The 22,393-nt window shown below is 44.3% G+C and overlaps 1 protein-coding gene across 2 annotated transcripts in view; it reads left to right on the forward strand.

Moving 5' to 3' along the window:
* The window catches only part of LOC146810573 (hepatitis A virus cellular receptor 1 homolog), a 120,534-nt gene that overhangs the window by 50,412 nt on the left and 47,729 nt on the right, over positions 1-22,393 (forward strand). For both annotated transcript variants that reach the window (XM_085617614.1, XM_085617615.1), the window contains exon 3: positions 19,249-19,299. In XM_085617614.1, coding sequence (XP_085473740.1) covers positions 19,249-19,299 — 51 coding nt within the window. The remainder of the gene's footprint in view (positions 1-19,248; positions 19,300-22,393) is intronic.

Here is a 22,393-nt window from a genome sequence, read left to right on the forward strand (position 1 = left end):
TTCACAATGGGACACACCTAAACACTGCACTCCCAAAAGAAGGCAAATGCACTACTGCACCTTTAAATAACGTGTTAAACAGCACTCCCAAAAGACGAGGCAATAAAACAAATTCAGGTGCATTTAAAGTGACACACACATGTTTATTAATTCAATATTTTAGAAAGGAAGGCAAAATATATCAGTGAATGCAGACTCCCAAATATCAAATAACTTAAGTGCAAAACCAGAATAAAATTTAGCATATATACATGTAGCAAAGAGCAAAGAAACTTAGAAATTATGTACATAAAGTAAGGAACACCTCACCGATCGATCATGCAACATCCTTGGCAACTCAAGCTGGAGAAGCCCTTTTACAGCCCAGGAAGGAGTTCGATCGGGACCCAAGTTCCATCTGTTTCACAGCAGTACATCTACTCTGTGAATGAGCTTCTACCTGCCCCCGAAGACCTCCAGCTTTAATTCCTTTACTCAACGTGAGGCGAAGGTTCTAGACACCTCACCCCTTTCTTCTGTTGGAAAAACCCGAGCTGACCGTACTGGTCAGTGTCAAGGTCAAGACAGAAGCTGGCCAGGTACCTGTATTTTGACTCCGAGACAGAGCTGTACATTCCGCACATTCCCTGAAAAGTACCACGAAGCAAGCATCCCACACAGCATGTTCCAGTTCACTCTGATCGGTGAAGAGCAAAAACAAGTGAAGAGCGAAAACATGCCCTCCCCACTTTGCAGCTACGTACGAGCACAGAAAATGGAGTCTGTTACACAAGATGGAATCTGCACAGAAAATTGAGTCAATTATGCCAAATGGGGCCAATGGTCAATATATCATTCTTAATATCAGCACACAACTCACTAAACACCAACATTGATATTCATTGTCCCCCCATGAGGGGCCTGAGGACAAACAGCCTCGAGCAAGACAGAGGAAAAACATGATGATTCAATGAGGAAGGGTCCCTTAAAGCCAAGCTAGGGATCAAGCAGGGTAGATTAGAGAATTGATGCAAAATTAATAGAACCCCAACTGGGCCACTGGCAAAAGAAGTTGGGAACCTTTATTTTGAACTCTTTTGGAAGCTGTAATAAAAGACTGCTGACAATTGAAAACACTATTTCTGATTTAGTTTCTTTTGTTAAGGATAATGCTCTTAAGCTGAATTGTTCTGGGCTATGGTACTGAATTTAGCCATTTGCCGAATATTACCTCTGCAAACTCCTGCAGTTAGTTTACCCGTGAGCTTACCTTTGTGACCCTAATCCGACAGGCTTCGGAGCCGATGGAATTAACATGAGCTTCTTTTCTAGGTCGCATGCTACACAGAGTATCCTCCAGGAAAGTGTTAATTCAGTAATTGGTCAAAATACGCATACTGCAATACCTTGGGTAAGGGGTATGTACAACATTGGCCTAATGTTAACTCACAGGTAAAAGGCAACAGCAATACCAGTAAGATGGCTCTTTCAGATATACCTTCAACTGCACCAATTCCATCTCCTATCATGTTGAACCTGCCACCTAAAGCAACCCCCTTTGTTATAGCACTGGTTAATGTTCCTCTCTTCAAACCTGGGACCACAGAAAATATTTCACTGTTGAAAAACAAAGCCATTCATTAGACTTATAGGCAAGTGGGCAAAGGGAACCTTTTGTTCTCATATATAAACATGGGTGGGGAGGTGAGCTTCCCGGAGTGGCAAAGATCCCAAATATTAGATGGTGACTGTATTGTGGTAAACTTTGATCAGCCTTATCTGGAAGGATGGGTATTGTAATGTTTTTCTAATTGTGATTTCATTCCCTCCTTGATTTTACCTATGGGGAACTTTTATAAGCAGGTATGTTTCCAGCACAAATTGGGTTAATTTCTTCACAATATTCCTAGGAGAGGGTTTCCACTAACTAACTTAAGAATTCCATTATCCACCAGGTTTGAGGCATTGTGTACTTTGGAAAATGATGATTGACTTAATAGTTCACATACTGCAAGTAGGGAGGATCTTTGAAGACAAGACCCCAGAGTGCCTGCCAACCAACTTCTGAGTTCTTGAGCTGTAATGTTGTGTGTTTGGCAAGCAAGACCAAGGACATTGATTGCCTCCTGTTTATTAGAAACAAAGCACATTTTGCCTTGAAAAAACATGGAATGTTTTCAGTTCTTTCTTTCTGGATTGTTATAGCTTCTTTTTCACTCTGGCAGTTCCATCTCTTTCAGGGATACCAAAAGAGTGCCTAGTTTCCTCATAGCTTTCACATTAAATTGCAGGATCTTGAAGATGTCTTGTCTACAGTTCCCTGAACTTGATAGCTATTGAATTGTTTTTTAAAAATTCCCATAGATTGCTTATCATCACTTTTTACAACCCCAATTCCCTGCTCTGAATTCAGAAGACATGTACACTTTAAGATATTTCTTAGAATTCTATAGGATTCAAGACTAGATTATTGTCCTAGTTGTGATATTGGGCGATTGTACCCTACACCTTTGATCAAGCAATTGTATTAGGGATGACAGTTTTATGCTAAATGTGCAAAGTCTTGATTTACATTTTGTCCATACTGAACAAGGGGCAACAATGAATAACATTTTACATTATTTTAACTTTTTACTTATAAATGATTTGGGACTCACTTGTAACATGGATACTGATCATGCTGTTCAAAACATGTGTAGGCCGAGGATGTTGTTCAGTTATTCATTTTATATGGGTCTCGGACACCATCTTCCAGTTGATATCTGACACCAGAGTTGTTTGGAGTGCACATAGTTCCCATAATCCTCTTGTTATGTTAATGAGGTGGGGCTCCAATCATAGGTATGTCAAACAAGGTAAGAAGAGTCCTGATAGGTTAACAGACTAGGGCCATAGACTGGGGTGGTCCCAGAGGAGATTACATAAAACTATAATTTCCAAATATTTGTATAATTTTTAAACTTGCTTAAATGAATACTCAACTAAGGAAACAATCACTGACTCATGATGATTTGTAAGATGATTAATCAAACCTTGACCTTAGCACGTAACCTGAAGTGGTCAAACGCTTGCAGATAGTTCGATCATATATGCCCGGTAATTTACCGGTAATTTTCATTACTCTGAGTCCATGTCTTCCTCATCACAGTCCTTACGTATGAGTTTATCTCCATTCATGCAGGACCTCATTACCAAACTTGACTTTTCCTTCCCAATCGAAGATGGCCCTCATATAAAAGGGTATAAATACATCACTTCCTGGGAAGGAATTCCTGAAATAACTAAGCTTAGAAAGAAATCAGTTGAACAACAGGGAGAGGTAGGAGAGAACTCAGGACTGTGACGATGAAGATATGGGCTTGGAGTAATGAATATTACAGGTAAGTAACCATGCATTACCTCATTGTCCATCGTCCTCTCACTGCCCTTACGTATGAGTACGTACCCAAATCAAAAACTGATTTCAACACAGCATAAGAGAAGAAAGAAAAAACAAGGGCATGCAAAGCAAGGATCCAAACACATTATACTGCTAGAGGACCCACGGACTCAAAACAGCAGACCCAAAAGCAGAAAACACACCAGCCCCCCGGAGGTCAAACGGCCATGGGTCATGAAAGGGTGAGGAAAAACCCAAGTGAGAGCCAAGCCAACATCCCAAAAGGAAGCACCAGTAAAAGCCACCCAAAAGGCAGAAGCACCACAATAAACCTCCCAGGGGCCAGCAAAAGAAAAAGAGGGGGACAGGCTAACCCAAACCAACAGAACAAAGTAGAGAGAGAGATGGCTAGAGCCCCTCTCCATCAGACAACGAGATACAAACAAAGCATCCAACCTGTGAAAGAATGCAGTGCACAGCAAATAAATAGAGAGTGCACAATGGACAGCTAGAAAATGAAAATGCCCCTCATCGACAGACACACGAGGAAGACCAAAGGCAGGCAAAACAATCTCAGAACCCAAAAAGGAAAAAATGAAAACAACTCATCTGGAAAACAACCTAAGGAACGAAGGGGAGTACAACAAAGACCCAAGAAACCCCAACCAGTTACCCCAAAGAATCAGCCACCAAAAACAACTGTGGCAGAAGGAAACTAGAAGGCATTTGAGTCCCAAGGTTCATACGGAGCATGCCACAAACTGAGCAGAACTAGAGGCAACCCCTACAAGGCACTGTGGAGTTAACCACCTGCAGCCTGAAAAAGCAGGGCAAAGTTTAAAATTGTTTTTTAACCTGTGCTGCTACCAAGAGCAGAAGCCATGATGTTCAACATCAAAATCAGGAATGTGTTAGCCTTTCCTGGTCTGCTCCTCTACAGACAGCCCAGAACCAAATCCCCATTTTCTCAAGCCTTACAGTCCCTGCTGGAATCGTGCCTAGACTCCCCCATGTTTACCATATTAGGGGACTTCAATTTTCACCTTGAACGTAGGGATGATGCTTATACATCTGTGTTGATAGACACTCTGGAAGCCTTTGGTCTTACTCAGATAGTCTTACAACCAACCCATAAAGCACTTCACATGCTGAATCGGATTTTTACGAACAACTCCTCTATGACTCTTAATAGAATTCAGCCCCTTACTTGGGCCGACCATATGGCAATTTTCTTCAACCTACCTGACGGGCAAAATAAAGACCCGCCATTACCACCTCTGCCTCCGACCAAAGTATGGTCCTGACGGAAGTCCGGAGGTGCAAACAGACTTGCTGGATAATAGTATGCCCACCTTAGCTGCAGATTCCAACATGGCGGCCGAAAGCTATGAGAATTGGATTAGGTCAGCCATTAATCAATTGGCTCCAGAGAGAATTGTCAAACAACGTAGGAAAAACCCCAACGCCCCACGGTACAACCTCGAGCTGAAAACATTTAAATCCACATGCAGATGCCTTGAACGCTTATGGAGGGTGAACTACAGCACAACGGTCAAAAATAACTATAATTAAGCACTAAATGATTACAAAGTAGCTATCATCAGCTCTAAAAAGTACTTCTACACTAGCAAAATAGAGGAGGCCAAACATTCTGCTAGAAAACCTTTTAAGACCGTCATTCCACTAAACTCCAAAATAGTAATGGAGTTGTCTGTGCTAAAATTGCTACTTTCTTTCAGTCAAAGGTTCATGTAATATATCAGGAATTAGAGAGCCAGAGCTCTGCCCCCCCTAAGGCCACACTTACAGAAGACGTGACATCTAACACCTGTCACCTGACCAGCTTCTCCTCCTTGACAACCAACAGTGTAAATGACCTATTACTGGCTATAAAGTCTGGATCTCCAACTGACCCATGCCCGCCGGACATCATTCATGGTGTCTCAAACAAAGTCAGTGTCAAACTTGCCCCCCTCTTGAACAATGTTATTAACACTAGTATCTTCCTGACCTCCCGGAAGAAAGCTTGCATCCGAGCCATCTTAAAGAAACCATCTCTTGACCCTCTTGAGGTAAAATATTACTGGCCTATCTCCTGTTTGCCTCTAGCAGCCAAAGTCTTGGAAAAGGCCAAAAATGCAGAGTTCAAGGACTACCTAAATTCCAACAACCTTCTAGATCATATACAACATGGCTTCCATTCGGGCCATTCGACGGAGTCTGCATTAATCATGGCCACGGAGGAAATACGATGGCAAATTGACAAGGGTGGCAGGGCCATCCTGATCCTCTTTGACCTATCAGCCGCATTCGATATGGTTAATCACACTGTACTTATGCGACGGCTGGAGGCAGTCGGAGACACCGCGCTCACCATTCTCACCTCCTTCCTCTCTGCTAGGGGTCAGAGGGTGTGCTGGAACACCCTAGAATCAGGCAAATTTTATCTCCCTGGGGGAATGCCACAAGGATCAGCACTCTCTTCAATGCAGTTCAACATTTTTGCGACCCAAATGGCCAAACTAATTAGGGACCATGGCTTCTCGCTAGTATCGTATGCTGACGATACCCAAATTATTATCTCCATTTCATTAATGGCAGACTCGGTGGCGGAGAGATTCCATAGCCGTCTTGGCCACATCATGAAATAGATGCATAAGAACTACTTAAAATTAAACATGGACAAGACAGAGTTCATGGTATTTGAATTTGAAAATGGTCCTCCTATCTGAACCCGAGCATGGTGGCCAGCAGTGGCTGGGGCCTGCCCTGTTCCTGCTACTAAAGTGAAAAAACATGTTTTTTTATATGATGCTCAGCTCAACTTCTCAGGGCAGATCAATCAGCTGACATCAGCCTGTTACTTTCTTTCAAAAATTCTTCGTAAAATTCTACCTTTTTAACCTGCGGAATTGAGGAAAAAGGTTGTGGTGGCTCTTATTCTTTCCCGCTTAAACTATTGTAACGCCTTGTACTTAGGCGCTGACAACTGCTAGCTGTTAAAACTTCAATCCCTAAAGAATGCGGCTGCACGTACTCTACTAAACACTCCAAAATATGACCTTTTCTCGGGCGCAATCAGAAACTTGCACTGGCTCCCAGTTAAGCAGAGAACTCAGTTTAAGGCACATAAAGTCCTTTATGGGGGTTGGGGGGGCTAACGATTACCGCAAATTATTCCAATGGCATGCCCCCCGTAGGATGCTAAGATCTGCCAATAAAGCCCTGGTCCACGTCCCCAGAGTTAACAAGACCAGATGGGGAGGCGGATGTCTCTTTCTTGGCATCCAAGCTCTGGAATGAACTTCCACTCAATATTAGGCTCTTATCTTCCAGATCCCAGTTTAGGAGTCAGGTTAAAACCTTGCTTTTCCATCCTCAACAGTGATTAAGCCCCTCCAGACTTCTCCATCGTCCTGCTCTCCCCAGCGCCAAGACGCCTCGGCATTTGTGCGCTTTATAAGCCTTTACTTATTTACTTACTCACTGTCGGATCAGGGCATCAACATCAAACGAACACCCTGGTACCAAGGGGGAAAGCCACACAAGTGCCAGACCACAAACCACAACCCATGAAGTGTAGTCAAGAGGCAGAAGCAGCTGATGCCCATGTGACAAAGGAGGTGGCACCACTCAATGCGGCTGCACCAACAGATGGAGAAGACAAGAGAACCAAAGGCACCACGACCAAAGCACCAGCAGGTCCCGCACCACCATCTGAACAAACTGAGGGAGAAGGGGAATGGGTAGAAAAAAAGAAAGGAGGTCCCTGGGCCATGGAACAACAGCCAGGACAATCACCGCCCAAGCCCCCAAGGATGGGGCCAGACTGCAGAAAATGGGGAAAGAGGGCATGTACCTCCGACATGAAGAAAGCCAGCCAAGGGAGACCAAACTGAAGAAAAAAGGTATGAAAAACTTCAGTCCCAAATCCAATGTCACAGAGAATGGACCAACTCAGGGCATCGGCAGGCCCAAACACCCTCCCTGGAAGATAGACTTCAGTGAGCCAAGACGGGAAATAGCCCAGAGATCAAATCCCTGGGAAAAGGAGAAACAGAGAGGGGCACACACCACTCCGCTGATGCACAGAGGAGCAGACAAGCTGGGTGTCTGCCAGAACACACACCACCGTGTGCAACAACAGGGGATGGAAAAACAAAAAAGCCATCAGAACAGCCGCCAGCCCATCCCAAGGATAGATCGAAGCGTCACCATCCGACTCCATCACCCCAGAGCAGCGGAACACCCAGAGGAGCACCCTATCCCACCCACCGGCATCGGTCGGTAGAACCAGGCCAGGAATAGGAACCAACTAAAAAACACTGGAAAAAGAGGAGAGACCCACCACCCCTGTAGATCTCTGGGAGTAGAGGAGTCACTGGAATTAGAAACTCACACACTCGAGACAACAGGCACCGAAGCCTCAGGAGATGAAGAACCAGGGGAGACAGCCATTCCCTCCCCAAGGGGAAAAAAGCAGCAAAGCAGAGGGCAGCACCCCCAGACTGCAGAGCCACGTTCCTGCAGAAGCCCTGGGGCAAAGAAGGTGAAAGGACATAAGGGAGGGGAGAGGAACACAAAGCTCAACCGATACCAAGAGCACCCCCAACCCCAAGCTGAAGTGGACCCGATGAAGAGGAGATCCTGGGACGGCCGGACTAGGGACTAACCCCAGTTGACCAAGAAGCTGCACCCCAGCAACAACATGGTCACCCAAAGAACCACCAACTGGGCATGAAAAAGAACAGGAGGCAACCAGTCAGCCATCCAAAGAAGGGAAGAGGAGGACACCAGCAAATGGAAAATACCCATCAATGGAGGCAAAGCATGGAACAAACCTGGGTACGAACTCCAGCCCAAAGGTATTGGAGGGCATGGACAGGGAAACAGAAGAACAGCTGGGGAGATCGCCAAACAGGGCTCAGAGAGAGGCAACCATGAAAACAATAGAGGACAGGAATCCGCCTACCAGAAGAGAGGCAGAATCAGCTGGAGAGACACTTACTACAGTGACACATAAGGAATAACCTGAAGGACCCCCCATGAGGGCCAGAACATGGCATAACACACCTGACCCCAGCTGAATCAGAAAAGTCAGGATCAAACACTGAAGGAAAATCAACCCAGGAGGAATGATGGCAGCCCCAATTGACCCGCCAGAACAAAGACCTGCCAGCAGAGAGGCAACCCACACCAAAGAGGGAAAGGCTACTGCATAATTCCCCAGCGGATACCCTAGAGAAAGTGATCCAGTGATAAACCAGCCTCACTCGGACAGCATCACCGTCTCTCTAAACTAACTAACCTGCCTCAATTATACCTTTCTAAAGTCATGTACCACCCATTAATGTTTCAATATCCTAAAACTCCTAATTCTGGTTGGACAGGCAAAAGGGGATGATCATCACACCATGCCGGTTTTCCAATATTTTCTTTAGTTCATTGTCTAATGATCCCGCCCCTTAATTCTTTATTCGAAATCTTTATTCCCACCCGTATTCACAATTTTATCAAACACAAAGTATACATTTCGTATAAATTCTCTTCCTTTCAGAGGACATCGTGCTGGTTCCCAGGGTATGTTGCTGTTTCTTTCTTGGATGGCATTCAAGGCTTACATCGTGGCTTCTGGCTCACTTAGTCTGCCCATGTGTAACGGTCACATGGGATATAGACTTCGATCTTTTCCAAAGGCCCGAATACGAACTAATAGGAAAAGTCAAGAAAATGTATATTAGTTTAAAAAATAAATGATTTCACTGTATACCACCTATCTCTACTCTATTCCCATTTACTTATAAATGTTCTCCCCGCATTAGCAATTAGTAAAATAGCTTCATTTAGTTTAAGTAAAGCAGATGCTTAGCATGTGAGCTTCCAAGCGGCCATTTTAAAAGCGTCTGCGCAGGTGCAGAAATTCCCTCCAAGCGACAGCTCGTCATACTGCGTAGATGCAGTTGATGTATGCACATTACATTTTCCTGCATTAGCAGCCATTTTAGATTTCACTTGAGTTACTTGTTAATAAGACACATAGGCAAGCTTCTTCTTTTCTCTATAAATGTAATGTAGTGCATATTAATTACACAATACACAATTAATATGAAGTTATGAGTTATAGGAGAGAATTGTTTTCAGGCAAGTCTCTTTTCTACGAGTCCTTGCTCCATCAAAAGAAACAGAGGAAAACCTGCCTCAGCTGTTTCTACCCACTTTCCACACAAAGCAAAATGAGGAAGACGAGAATCGGACTCAAAAACTGGAAATTAGGGCCAGCAGAACCCACATATTTGAGCCCAAATGAAACTGTGTTGTGTCCACCAGACGTAGCCGAGTTATATTTTAAGAATTTGTTTCTTAACTTCATGTTGCAAGTTGGTAATTATGTACATTTGTCCATCGGCCTGGTATTCCTTATTCTCCAGCCCCACCAGGAGCAGCCTGCCTGCTGCACAGCCCATCTTCCAACTGTCAGCACTCATCCACACAGGCACCCAAGCATTCCAAGCATTCCAAGCATCACAGTCACACCAACATTCCACTGTCAACACTCACACTGACAGCAGCTAGGAGATAGGTAAACTGGGACACATATGATAAAAAAAGCAGAGTATAACAAACTGCCTCTGAATACCACATCCGCAGATGGTAATCTGGAACAGCCGAACATGAAGCCTTAGGATACACGGGTTCAGAGCTCCTGCTCCAGCTGCAAAAGCATAAACCCTGCTGCATCAATCATCATCTGTAGCAGGGCTAGTACAAGTGAGGAGCCCCCTCCTCGAAGCAAAACCCTTCAAGGAAAGGCCCCCTCTGCCTCTTGAGGAGACCACAGCATAGTGACATATGGAAGCATGGCTCACCTCCATGCCCACCAAAGAGCCAAAGTAAAAGGACAATACGCCACCAAGAACCTGGCGGACCCGTGTCCCCATGTTAACCGGCAAAAGAGAGGGGGCCATGCCCACCAAGCACTGTACTGGAACGAAGGAAGGAAGAGGCAACAAGATAGTGCACACATGAGATCAAAAGCGACCTCCCACAACCGGAGCTATGCGCGGACTGACATCCCTTTTCCTGAGCCCAACAGAGGAGCGGAAACCCAAGTACCAGGAGTGCACCCACCCACAGAGCTGGCCACTCAATCTCCCAGTAGAGGGGGCAGAATACATGGCAATTCAACAAGCAGATTAAACAAAGCAACCGCAGGAGCAAGCAGCGCAATAGAAAATAACAAAAAGCTAAAATCCAAACTCAAACCCATCAGGGACAGCACAAACGACCCATAAGCACCTCATTACCCCCTCCAGGTAAGGAACCAAACATTAGCCCTGAAATGCAGCTAGCGCATCAGCTGCAAGACAGCCGGGACAACATGGGACACAGCAATACCGGAATATGAGCCAGCCACCTATGGAAGATCCCCAGCAACATACTTTACACAAACGAAGAAGTCTAAAACCCCAAAAAGGAGGGAAACACAGAGCCAAGTAAAAAAAGCAGAGAGGGCCCTTCCAAAATGCCCAAACCTGCCACTGAATACATGGTGCCCAGAATAGAAACCAGACCAGCACAGGAAACTTCCTGAAAAAGCTGGCTGTAACCAGGTCAACGCTGCCCACACCCCTGCTCGCTCGCTGCTCACTGCAAAGGGACAGGCAGAAGCGCCAGGAAGTGCCCCCAAGTAGAAGTGGAGGCGCCAATTAGGAAGCAGGCAGCCGGCTGGAAGACAAGGCACGCTAACCTTGAGCTTGCCCCCCGGCTGCAAAGACAGGCAGATGAACAAGGATGCACCACCTGGTCACAACAGAGGTGCCATTTCGTGAGTTTCATTTGTTCCCGACGAGGAAGACCGTGCCACGCACATCCGAGCAAGTAGAGATTGAGTGACCCTTCGGCACCGTCTCTGGACACAACCTATCTTCTTTTCTATATATCAGACGTTGGCACGGTTACCGACCACATATACAGAATTTAAGGTCTCATGAAAACCTAGGTTCAGAATACATAGACACTATGGCATGTCTGTGAGCCAGGCAAGAAGTGCTAAGCTCTGTTCCATTAAGACTGGATGTAACCAAACACCAGGTGTGTGATACTAAAGAATCGTCTAAGAATATAAAAATAAGCTCAGAAGTGCTGGCAGGATCCGTATGGACATTGCTTACTAAAGGATTCATGAAAGTATCTATGATTTTAATTGTTGGGACTGTACTATATTATTCCTGAAGAAGGTGCCGGCTGTGAATCTTGGCCCACCGAAACGCGTCGATGCTTTTATAAAGGAAAACCACTCAAAATCCAGTAACACTGATTTGTGTGACATATCATTGATAAGGACACTGATTCTGGTCACAATTTATGCAACTTTCTGATTTGGTGTTTTCCTTATGTGAACAAGACTATAAGTTGAATTTGTTCCTCCCATGCTGTTCCCAATTTTAATGTTGTGTTTTTCATTATTGTATAGGTCGTGTTTTAATTTTGAGTACATTACATGTTTTTTACATGTTTTTTAATATTCATATATTGATACAAAGAATTTGTCTCTTTGTTGCATCAGTAACTTTATTGATTGTGTACACCATTTTTATTATATCCAATAAATTTGTCTGATTTATTTCTTCTTATTGATTTTTTATGCTGCTGCTGTCCATCCTCATCCCCTTGGTATGAAAGGAGTATAGGTTTGAATGGTTTGTTGACAAGGAGGTTTTTTCTTGACTGAGGTCTTTGTTGGTGCCCCTCTCCTTTGCCATTGGGGTCCCTCTCCCGTTTTTTGTAAAGCCATTTCGTGATCATGCAGATGCCACACGCATGCCAATCTAATTAGACTGCACTGATAGAGCCACACAATGTACTGCACACATTTTCACAGTGACTGCAACAATAAAAGTTTAGGGAAACTGAGACCAAAAATCTAAAAATAGAAAAAGAATGGGTCAAACCTTCCATAGGCCGGCACAGGCATGCCCTGCACACAAGCACGACCACCCGAAACAAAAAACAAATCGCTATAGCAGCCCTGAAACAACAAAATGAAAATAGAAAAACGTACCTGTAGCCAAGATGCTAATCAGCTGCAGAAAAAGGAATCAGGAAGTCCTTCCCAGGAAGTGATGTATTTATACCCTTTTATATTGGGGGCCATCTTGGATTGGGAAGGAAAAGTCAAGTTTAGTAATAGGTTCTGCATGAATGGAGATAAACTCATACGTTAGGACTGTGAGAGGAAGACGGATGAGGAGATAGTGCTCTATAGCGCATCGGGCCCGATGACTGCTCGAAAGAACAAAATAGGGCAGCAAGACAGGAAGTGGATGCTTGCCATACTAGATATAATCAAACAATTGAAGGCAGGAAAGTACTGTTACTAGAGACGCTACTTGCTTGCGTAACTCAAGCTAACTCAAGCAAGTAGCCTCACAAACTGTACACTTGTTTGGGACATTGTGAATCGGACCCTTTTTTCTCCTTTGGAGGATGCATCCCTTTGTTCTCAGATTCCTCCTGAGAGTGGGATCTGCCATTCTTTAGGCCTGGATTTAATGACCGAGGGGCCCATTGGAAAATTCTAACCTTCGCTTTTCTCTGGATAAAGTTAGTGATGCTTTTCGATTGATAACTAAGAACAAGTCACCAGCTGGGCTGTAACAGAGGCTCCTGCAGCTTCTGCAGGGCAGGGGGGTCCCTAACTCCTCCAGGGGGCCCACCCACTACCCATTCAGCCCAAGGCCAATGAATTTCAGTGAGACATGGGAGACTCTCAGGCCCACCATCATATTCTGCCACTGGGCACCGGGACTGGACGGGGTGCTATCACATTTGTATAAATCCGACCCCATGATGTGGGCTTCCTTCCTTATGATGACTATTAAGACCACAGTATTTAGTGGTACCTGGCCACAGTTCATAATAGTACCTGTGTTTAAAACAGGCAACAAACATGACCCTTGCTATTAGAGACCAGTCTCCTTAATCAATTTGGTGGCAAAGGTGATAGGGCGGATCATCCTAAATAGATTAACCACTTGGGCTAAGGACAACCACATACATAGCAGTATATATTTAGACCTTTATTGGGAACTATTGACCAATGTTTAAATCTCCATTTGAACATTAAGAAATATACAGTGGCCAGGCAAGATGTTCGGCACATTGCATTCAGGGACCTTAGCTCGGCCTTTGACATTTTCAGATGGGATAAACTTTAGAAAATTTTGTTTTTATTTAAACATAGACATTAACATTGTCTTGTTTTTATGTAATGTATTGCAATTTGCTGTGGTTAGATAAGGGTTGAATGGAGAGCGTACATAGTTTTTCAGTATAAATTGGAAAGTTCATCAAGGTTGCATCATGGCACACTTTTTGTTTACATTAAATGTTACCCATTTAGAAAATATACTGGTTTAGGTGGCCCTGAGTGGGAAATCACCCGATTCCAGCTCTACTTTCTGCCGACGATACTGTTTTATTCTCCAGGACATCACTGGGGCCTCAGAGGCTATTGCATTCCTTTGTCTCATTTATGGGCACTGTTAGCAATGGGGGTCTCTAGTTGGCAGTGACTAACACCCTGTCCAATTCAGACCCTTATTCTGGTCAGGGTAAAGGTGTTCCCCACCCAAAAATAACTCCTACTCACCCCCTTGGTAACTTGGACGAACTGTTAGGCTTATCTCAGAGGCAATGTATAAAGCCCTTATACACAAACACACAGTAAGACAGTTAAAGCACTACAAATGGACACCACACCAGTTTCGAAAAATTGACCAATCTTCACTGAATAAGACAAGACCAAAACGACAAAACACCAACATACTGAAGCAATGATATCACTTTAAAAAGGTTCAAAACAGTTCAGTCCATAGGAAACTATGGATGGATCACTTTTATCACAAAGTTCCTGGGATGTGTCAAAATCAGAGATGGGAGATAAAGCGCTGGAAAACAAAACCATGTGTCAATTTCTTACTTGCAGGGGAGGTGATACGTTGATTCCGTACTCCGAAGGTAGGTGATGTGTTGATTCCTTACTGCAAGGGGAGGTGATGTGTCTGTTTCCGGACACGCGACTTTGGTTCCTTACTGCTGGGCTATGTCGATGAGGAAGTTGGCACACAGGTGTGATGTGTTGAAAATCCTGACGCGCTGGGGTTAATGCGGCAGTGACGAAACAGGCGCTGTGGCGATTTACCAGACGTGAGCAGGTGATGCGGCGATTTCTTCAGCCGCAGGATCTGCGTCGGAGTGGGTGTCTCGGACATCGTATGCACGGTGCTTAACCACATGGCAGGCACTGCATTGATTCTTCAGCCGCATCGCGGTGATGCATTGGGTTTTCAGCTGCACAGCAAGACTGTGGCAGGAAAAACAGGCACTGAAAGGCGTAGATTTTCTGGCTTCTTTGCAGCATAACTACCTCAAAGGGCTCAGAACTGGAATTGGCACCACTTGGCAGGTCACAACTCCCAGCAGAGGAATTCAGGGGATGCAGGTTAAGGCTTTGATAGACCTGAGACTTCTTAACAGGAGGCAAGCACACACAAGCCCTTGGAGAACCTTGGGAAGCATCATGCGGAAAGCAAAGTCCAGTCCTTTCACTGTCCAAGACAGAAACAGTAAGCAGCAGGCCAACCCAACATAGCAACAAGGAGAGTGGCAGTCCCCCTCCTACAGGTTCTCCAGCTCTTCTTCTTGGCAGAATCTCCTCTTGATCCAGAATTGCTCTGAAGTTATGGTGTCACAGCTCCAGTACTAATACCAGAAGTAGACAAACTTCAAAGGAAAGTCTTTGTATTGCACCGGCCCCTGCCTTTCACACTCAGGTGTCAGTGTCAACTCCTCCTTTCCCTCTAGCTCAGGAAGACCCATCAGCCCGGTGATGGGCCATCAGGGTATGCAGGTCATACCTCAGCTTTCTTTGTGTGACTGTCTACAGTGAATGTACATGCAGCCCAACTGTCATCCTAAACCAGATGTGGATTCCACAGGCAGTCAGAGGCACAGAATGGTAAAGCAAGAAAATGCCCACTTCTAAAAGTGCCATTTTCGAACACGCATTCCAAAAACCAACTTCACTAAAGATCTATTTTTAAATTGTGAGTTCTGGGATCCCAAACTCTAAATCTCTATCTCTTCCCAATTGGAAGTTGCACTTGGAAGAGGTTACAAGGCAGCTCAAATGATAACCTATAAAGTACATTCCCCTATTTAATGGTATTGTTCAATCGCTCTGCTCATTAATCCTCATTAATTTTAGCACAAAGACATCTCTTCTTCAGAACTATATCTTCAATATTCAACTTCGCAACGAGGGTGGGCAATAAACCTTGGTTGACGATGTTAAAGATGTATCAATCTCAATGTGTCGTGGTCACCTCCTATGGGAGCAACATCTGAGGCTTCATTGACAATTTAACCTTACAAACTGTTGAAAGTAAATGTATGCAACGCCTATTGTCTCTGCTGCAGGGGGTTCCCGCATTTATAGCTCAGGAGGAGTTGGGCCAAGGATATTTATCAGATGTCTTACAACTGCGTCCTTTGCTCCTGTGGCTTTCAGTCTGGGGGTCTGAGGAAACAGAGATTATTCAAACTATAATCAGGAACTGATTGAATGACATTAAAACTACTTTTAGAGACCTTGGGAGACTTGAGTTATTTGAAATTTTGGTTTTATATCCAAGGGCGACTTGTTATGGACTAAACCCTCATTTCTTGTGAGAAAGCAAGCAGATAGGGAACAACGTGAGCTGACTAAGCCTACGGCACCATCTTTTGTAATGTCAAACTATGAAGATTATTGACCCAGTACAGCATGTTTGTTTCAGCTAATAGTCATCGTTTTTTATTAACTAAGTTTAGAATAATTTTAATAAAAATATTTTTGGCAGTTACAAGGGACTGGACAAGTATTTCCCTGCTAGGTTCATGTGGATTTGAGGACATCTTGATAAAACATACTATGCATTTTATGGTATTTTGTTCATTTCATGAGAAACTTCGCAAATCCTTTTTTTATCCCCTTGCTCAAAGGAAAAAAATACAGACACGTTAGTCCTGCCTTATGTATTTACAGATTTTATTCAATGAATGTACCTGTACCATGTGGCGTGTTTCCTAAAAGGCTGTGAAAAGGATATTGTTGCTTTATTTGTTTTTTTATAGTTTTTATTATAAAACAGATTAAATATTATTCTGATTATGACGTTCAAGCAACCCCTGCTAGGTGGATCCCATCTTCGATGTAGTACCATGGGACCTGCATGTTGTCCAGCCCGTGTCTGACCAACTCCCAGTCCATGCTCTTGCAAAGCCTATTCATTGCCATGTTCACCTTCCTGTGGGCCCTGTAACCCACTGCTCCCCGTCAGCTGAACCTTGGGATGAGCTCGGACCATACAATGCAGTAAGGTCCAACAATCACAGCTATCGCTGTCTTACCTGTTTTAATTGCCTGTAGCAGTTGGCCTCGACTAGGGTCATCATGAGGTCATTTACCCCCAACCTCCAGAAGTAAAACTAGCCCCCCAGGCCTGCAGCGCTTTGCTAGTAGACTTTTTACCGTCAGGAGTAGCGGACCCCACACCATGCCAGACCTACCAAACCACTTAACCTGTGTGTTCGCCAGCGAGACCCCTTTGAACTTTGACCTTCATTCCACTCATTTTTAGGTCGAGCCTAGAGCCAGCGCGCATGCGCTGCTCCGCGAGGCTTATTGTAGAGGAGTAGGTGAATAGAAGCCCCGCCCACTCTCCGCCCATATTTGCGATTGGCTTGTGTCATTGTCTGTCCTAAATGCTGGCTTCTGATTTGCCAATAGGCTTGTTAGTTCCTCCTTAGTGCCACCTCCTCCTCATTTGTCACCTTCCATGGCGACTGGCCCCTTTACTTCGAGTGTACACAGTACGTGTTATTTAGATTGTGAGCACTAATTTCGTCAATGAGGTTCTCCTACTGCAGGCACGACGTGCTTTGGTGCCTTCTCCCCCCCGCCCTCCCGTTGTCCGTGCCTTTTCCCCCACCCCACCCTCCTGTTGTCTGTGCCTTCAAAATCCCCCCGCCTGCCCTCCCTCCCTGTTGTCCGAGCCTTCGACCCCCCATCCGCCCGTTGTCCGTGCCTTCAAAACACAGTCGCCGGCCCTCCCTCCCGTTGTTGTGATGCCAATCATTTGCAATGCAATAGGTCTCGCGTAAATGTGAGACCTATTGCATTGTAAATGCTTGTTGTGCTCATGCCGTGAATGAATGCCTGACTAGCCACACCGTTTTTTCAGCTTGCAGGCTGATGTAGTAGCTACCCCTATTATGAAAGAGTGTGTGCCAAACTGCATATGCACCACCCAAACCCTGGGCTTGCCCTACACATTACTGCCATGAATTGGTGTTTACTCAGGAAAGTACCATTTGCATGCATGAATAGGAACCGGTGCCCAGTGGCCTAAAAGCCAGGGATGCCCTCATCAAGCATAAAAGGCAACACTCGGCTGCCTCTATACATTCCAAATGGAATAAACATTTGCAATGCAATAGGACTCGCATTGGTGAAAGCTAGAGCTCTTGCTGTTGATAATGACAATGTTTGTTTCTTTAGTTTTTTGTATGCAGTGGAGTGATGATATTTACAAAGCGCTATTACCATTCATATGACCTTGCGGCACTGGAGAAGCACAAAATAGGAAATAGGTTATGGTATTGGTTTGAGCATGTTATTGTTTTGCATTTCAACTTTATTACTGTTTTGGTACTGCATAAATACTTTACACGTTGTCCTAAGTTAAGCCCTATTTTTCAAATTTGGTTTGGGAATTTTATTGTTCTGCATTACATCTTTATTACTGTTTTGGTACTGCATAAATGCTTTACACGTTGCCCTAAGTGAAGCCTGTCTGCTCTGTGCCATACCCAGTGGTGTAACAAAACTTGAGCCCCCCCCTGCAAACATAATGGAGGGGGCCCCCATGCTCAGACCCAGACAGGAGCTTTGGGGCCAGCCGCCCATGCACAGTGCTAGAGGGAACCCCCTGCAGCTCGGGAGCCCCCCGCATCACAGGGGCAGCAGGGGCTTTTATTACCCCACTGGCCATTGCTACCATGGGGCGAAGGGGTGTGATAATTCCTTGGGCTACGCAGTAACCCATCCCAAATAATAATCCAGTTTCTTACAAATATGTACTGGCTATGGACAGTATTTAGTGAAGGCTCTATAGCTGATTTCTATAAGGACAGTCTATAAGGACATGATGGTGTTCATCCTGATAGGGAAGGCTACTAGAGAGACGCCATGTTTTTGGCACACATATTTTCTGCTTCATATACAGTGCTTTGGTAGCAAGATATGTCTGATGCTAAATACATGTTTTGCTGCTGAAGAGGGATAATGAGTCTGTGTACTGTAGCAGACACGTAAATCGACATAGCTGGAAAATGTGCTTTATTATGCCTCATATAGAGATCACGAGACAGGCAGACCATGAGGCAGACAGGCCATAAGTTGTCTGAAGACACAAACCCACAGCCAGAGACTGACAGACATCAAACTAACTGGAGATAAATACCAAAACACATGGCTTCTGTGACAGATACCCAGACAGAACTTTTGTAGACTCAAGACAAACAATGACCCAACATATAGACCCATATCTAATGGAAGGCATCAAGTGTAGACTGAACTGAAGGTAGACAGACAGGCTTCATGTCAAACTCACCTTGATACCGGGACAGACAGGAGAAAGCCATACAAGACAGCAGGAAACCCACATGGACATAATTAGAGCTCCTGGAACAGGCATACTTATGCCACGACACAAAACCCCCTGCCTGCCCTTTACAGTCTGACATCTTTGGATAATAGCTCACATTCTTCCCTTGCTGTTTTGCAGATTTGGAGCCTGTCCCAGTACCCAAGAAGCAAGTCAGGGAAATCAGACCAGGTAATGTTTATGAAGCCTCAACATATTTGGTGGAAGAATCTGCTGATTCAGATAATGTGTATAAAATTCCAGCATCTGAAGTGTGTGGGAGCCTTTGATCACAGGTAATATGTCGATCTGTTACTGGTAATCCGAAGGCTGTGTGCAGCGAGGGTTGGCTAGGCTACAGCAGGTTGGGCACAGTTCGCCTAAGGGGGTTGGACATATGTTCAATTTTTAATATAATCAAGAACCTCAGAAATTTCTTGAAACAAAATTAAGGTAAGTTTATAGTTAGGTGTTGAAAAGAGATAAGAACTGATGTTTACAAACCGAAACCCCCTGAAATTTGCCAGTTATTAATTAGTGAACCAACTATAACTTGCACACCTGTCATGCACTGCTTATGACAGCATACATTACACCACTCATTGCATGTAAAATTAGATCATTGATGACATCACTTCCATTTCAAATGAACTTATTGATGACATCACCTTGTCATTGTTACAGCGTGGTCTAGGGTTTGTGTACTTGAAGTAGTTTAGCACGTTACAACTTTGCTTCATTTTCTATCATCAGTCAAGTGTTATTGGATATAGGCCCTGATTTAGATCTTTCCAGACGGGTTACTCAATCACAACGGTGACGGATATCCCATCCACCGACATACAAATCCCATGAGATATAATGGGATTTATATTTCACCAGATGGAATATCCGTCACTGTTGAGCGGGAGTAACCCGTCCACCGAGATCTAAATCAGGCCCATAATCTTTGACCAGATGCCGGACACAGAGCATATCTGTTAAATCACCCACATTTGGTGGATGATACCTTCTTTTTACTGGCATTCACACACCTAACAAATAAAATACCTCCTTACACTTTAATAGTGTCACCCCCTTCGCTACCCTTGAACACCCTCCAAAAAAGAGTTTGTACTCTATTCACCTCAACAGGATCACCATCTTAAATAATTCAGACCACCCGCAATTCAAGTCAAAAGGTTGACACATATGCATTTTCCACTGATGAAACACCTTTCTGCCAGTAACCATGAACAATCTGTCATAGTTTGGTAGAGTATACTACACACATTAATTACATGACCCCATTGGCATCCTACCATAGAACCATTCTTAGAAAACACTTTGTAGTGCATTACCCCTACATTCCACATTATTTAAAAATCTGCAATGCCTCAAAATCTTCAGTAAACTTTTGGAAATAGATATCAACACCTTATAAACATTCGTATTACATAGAATTTGTGTATAGTACTGTTCTACAACTATTTAACAAATGCATGTGCCCAGACAGCCACTGATGGATAACCTATTGTCAGCAGAAGCTTTGGCTTTTGTCACAGAATTTTTGCAACCCGCTTTGGTTTAAAGTACAACCTACTATAAAACATGTCTCTGCAATCCACGTCAAATGAACTCAGCCTTGACCTTGTTTACCACACACATAAACACACACATATATATATATATATATATATTCAAAATAGAATGTTGAGGTTTTCCTATGGAAACGTGGTCCTAACTATAACTACCTACTGGCGACCGCCAGTAGGTAATATATATATATATATATATATATCATGCTCCAAGTTGCCCAAAAGGTCGGGGATGCACTCAGGCAACAAGTAACATCCTGCCCTCCATTACACTTCGACTGCCTTGCCGACGCGTTTCGAAAATGTGTTCCTTCTTCATAGGCATTTGGCACAAAGTTCGCTGCTGTACATCACGCCTTTATTCAAATCAAGCCTTCTGATAGGCTGTCGTGTTTATTTAAATCTAGCCTTCTGATAGGCTGTCGTGATTTGTCTCTTGCCTCCTGAAGGAGAGTAACAATCTTCGGTGTTGTGGCCGAGGGGAGTGCACCATCGCAATTACAGCGGGCACGGACCTGGGAATTTGCCCGGGACAACCGTGAGGCCACAACACCGAGGATTGTTACTCTCCTTGCATTGGAGTCCATTGGAGGACAAGTAAAGTTTTAGACTTCGCTGCAAAAAGGAAAATACATTTCCCAGCAGGCAATATGCCTACGACTCTTTTGAAAATGCTATCAGGAGGCAAGAGACAAATCACGACAGCCTATCAGAAGGCTTGATTTAAATAAACACGATAGCCTATCAGAAGGCTTGACTTCAATAAAGGCGTGATGTACAGCAGCGAACTTTGTGCCAAATGCCTATGAAGAAGGAACACATTTCCGAAACGCGTCGGCAAGGCAGTCCAAGTGAAATGGAGGGCAGGATGTTAATTGTTGCCTGAGAGCATCCCCGACCTTTTGGGCAACTTGGAGCATGATATTTCACGGCAGCCTACGCCGAGGGGAGTGCACCATCGCAATTACAGCGGGCACGGACCTGGGAATTTGCCCGGGACAACCGTGAGGCCACAACACCGAGGATTGTTGCTCTCCTTGCCTTGGAGTCCATTGGAGGACAAGTAAAGTTTTAGACTTCGCTGCAAAAAGGAAAATACATTTCCCAGCAGGCAATATGCCTATGACTCTGCACATGCCAGTGCTTCACTTGAGGCCACCAATCATCAATACTAGTTTTCGTTTGCTGTACTTAAGCTGCTCTAACAAATCAAAATAAGGATACCAACCTACATGTTGCCCTCCACAGATCCTTGGATAACAACTGCTGCTTTGGGAGGTTGTTGTTTCAGATATGTTGGATAGGTTGGCCTGCTACACATCTTTCGATGATTTTTGCAAGGAAAGGGAGGTTGGAGATGGGACAAAAATTGTTAAGCTCATTTGCGTCTGCAGAAGGTTGTTTGGGGAGTAGGATTATATGTCCAATTTTGAGGCAGTCAGAAAGCACTCCCTGGCTGAGGAAGAGATACACAAATTTAGCCCAGTAGTGGAGCATGTGTGTATAAAGGTCTTTAATAATTTTCTCCTGAATTTGGTCCACATAGTAATTTGAGAGTTTAGTCTTCGTGCGGTTCTCAGTAACTGTTCCTCCTCAATTATATCAGAGTTGCCAAGTGTTTTTGAAATTACTGATAGTGATTGGGTTGGGATGGTAATTTTTCCCTTAGTGACTGCCTGGACTATTTTAAGGAGGATAACAGGATAATT

Source organism: Triturus cristatus, chromosome 7 (assembly GCF_964204655.1).
Source record: "Triturus cristatus chromosome 7, aTriCri1.1, whole genome shotgun sequence".
In the NCBI taxonomy this organism is placed as follows: Eukaryota; Metazoa; Chordata; class Amphibia; order Caudata; family Salamandridae; genus Triturus; species Triturus cristatus.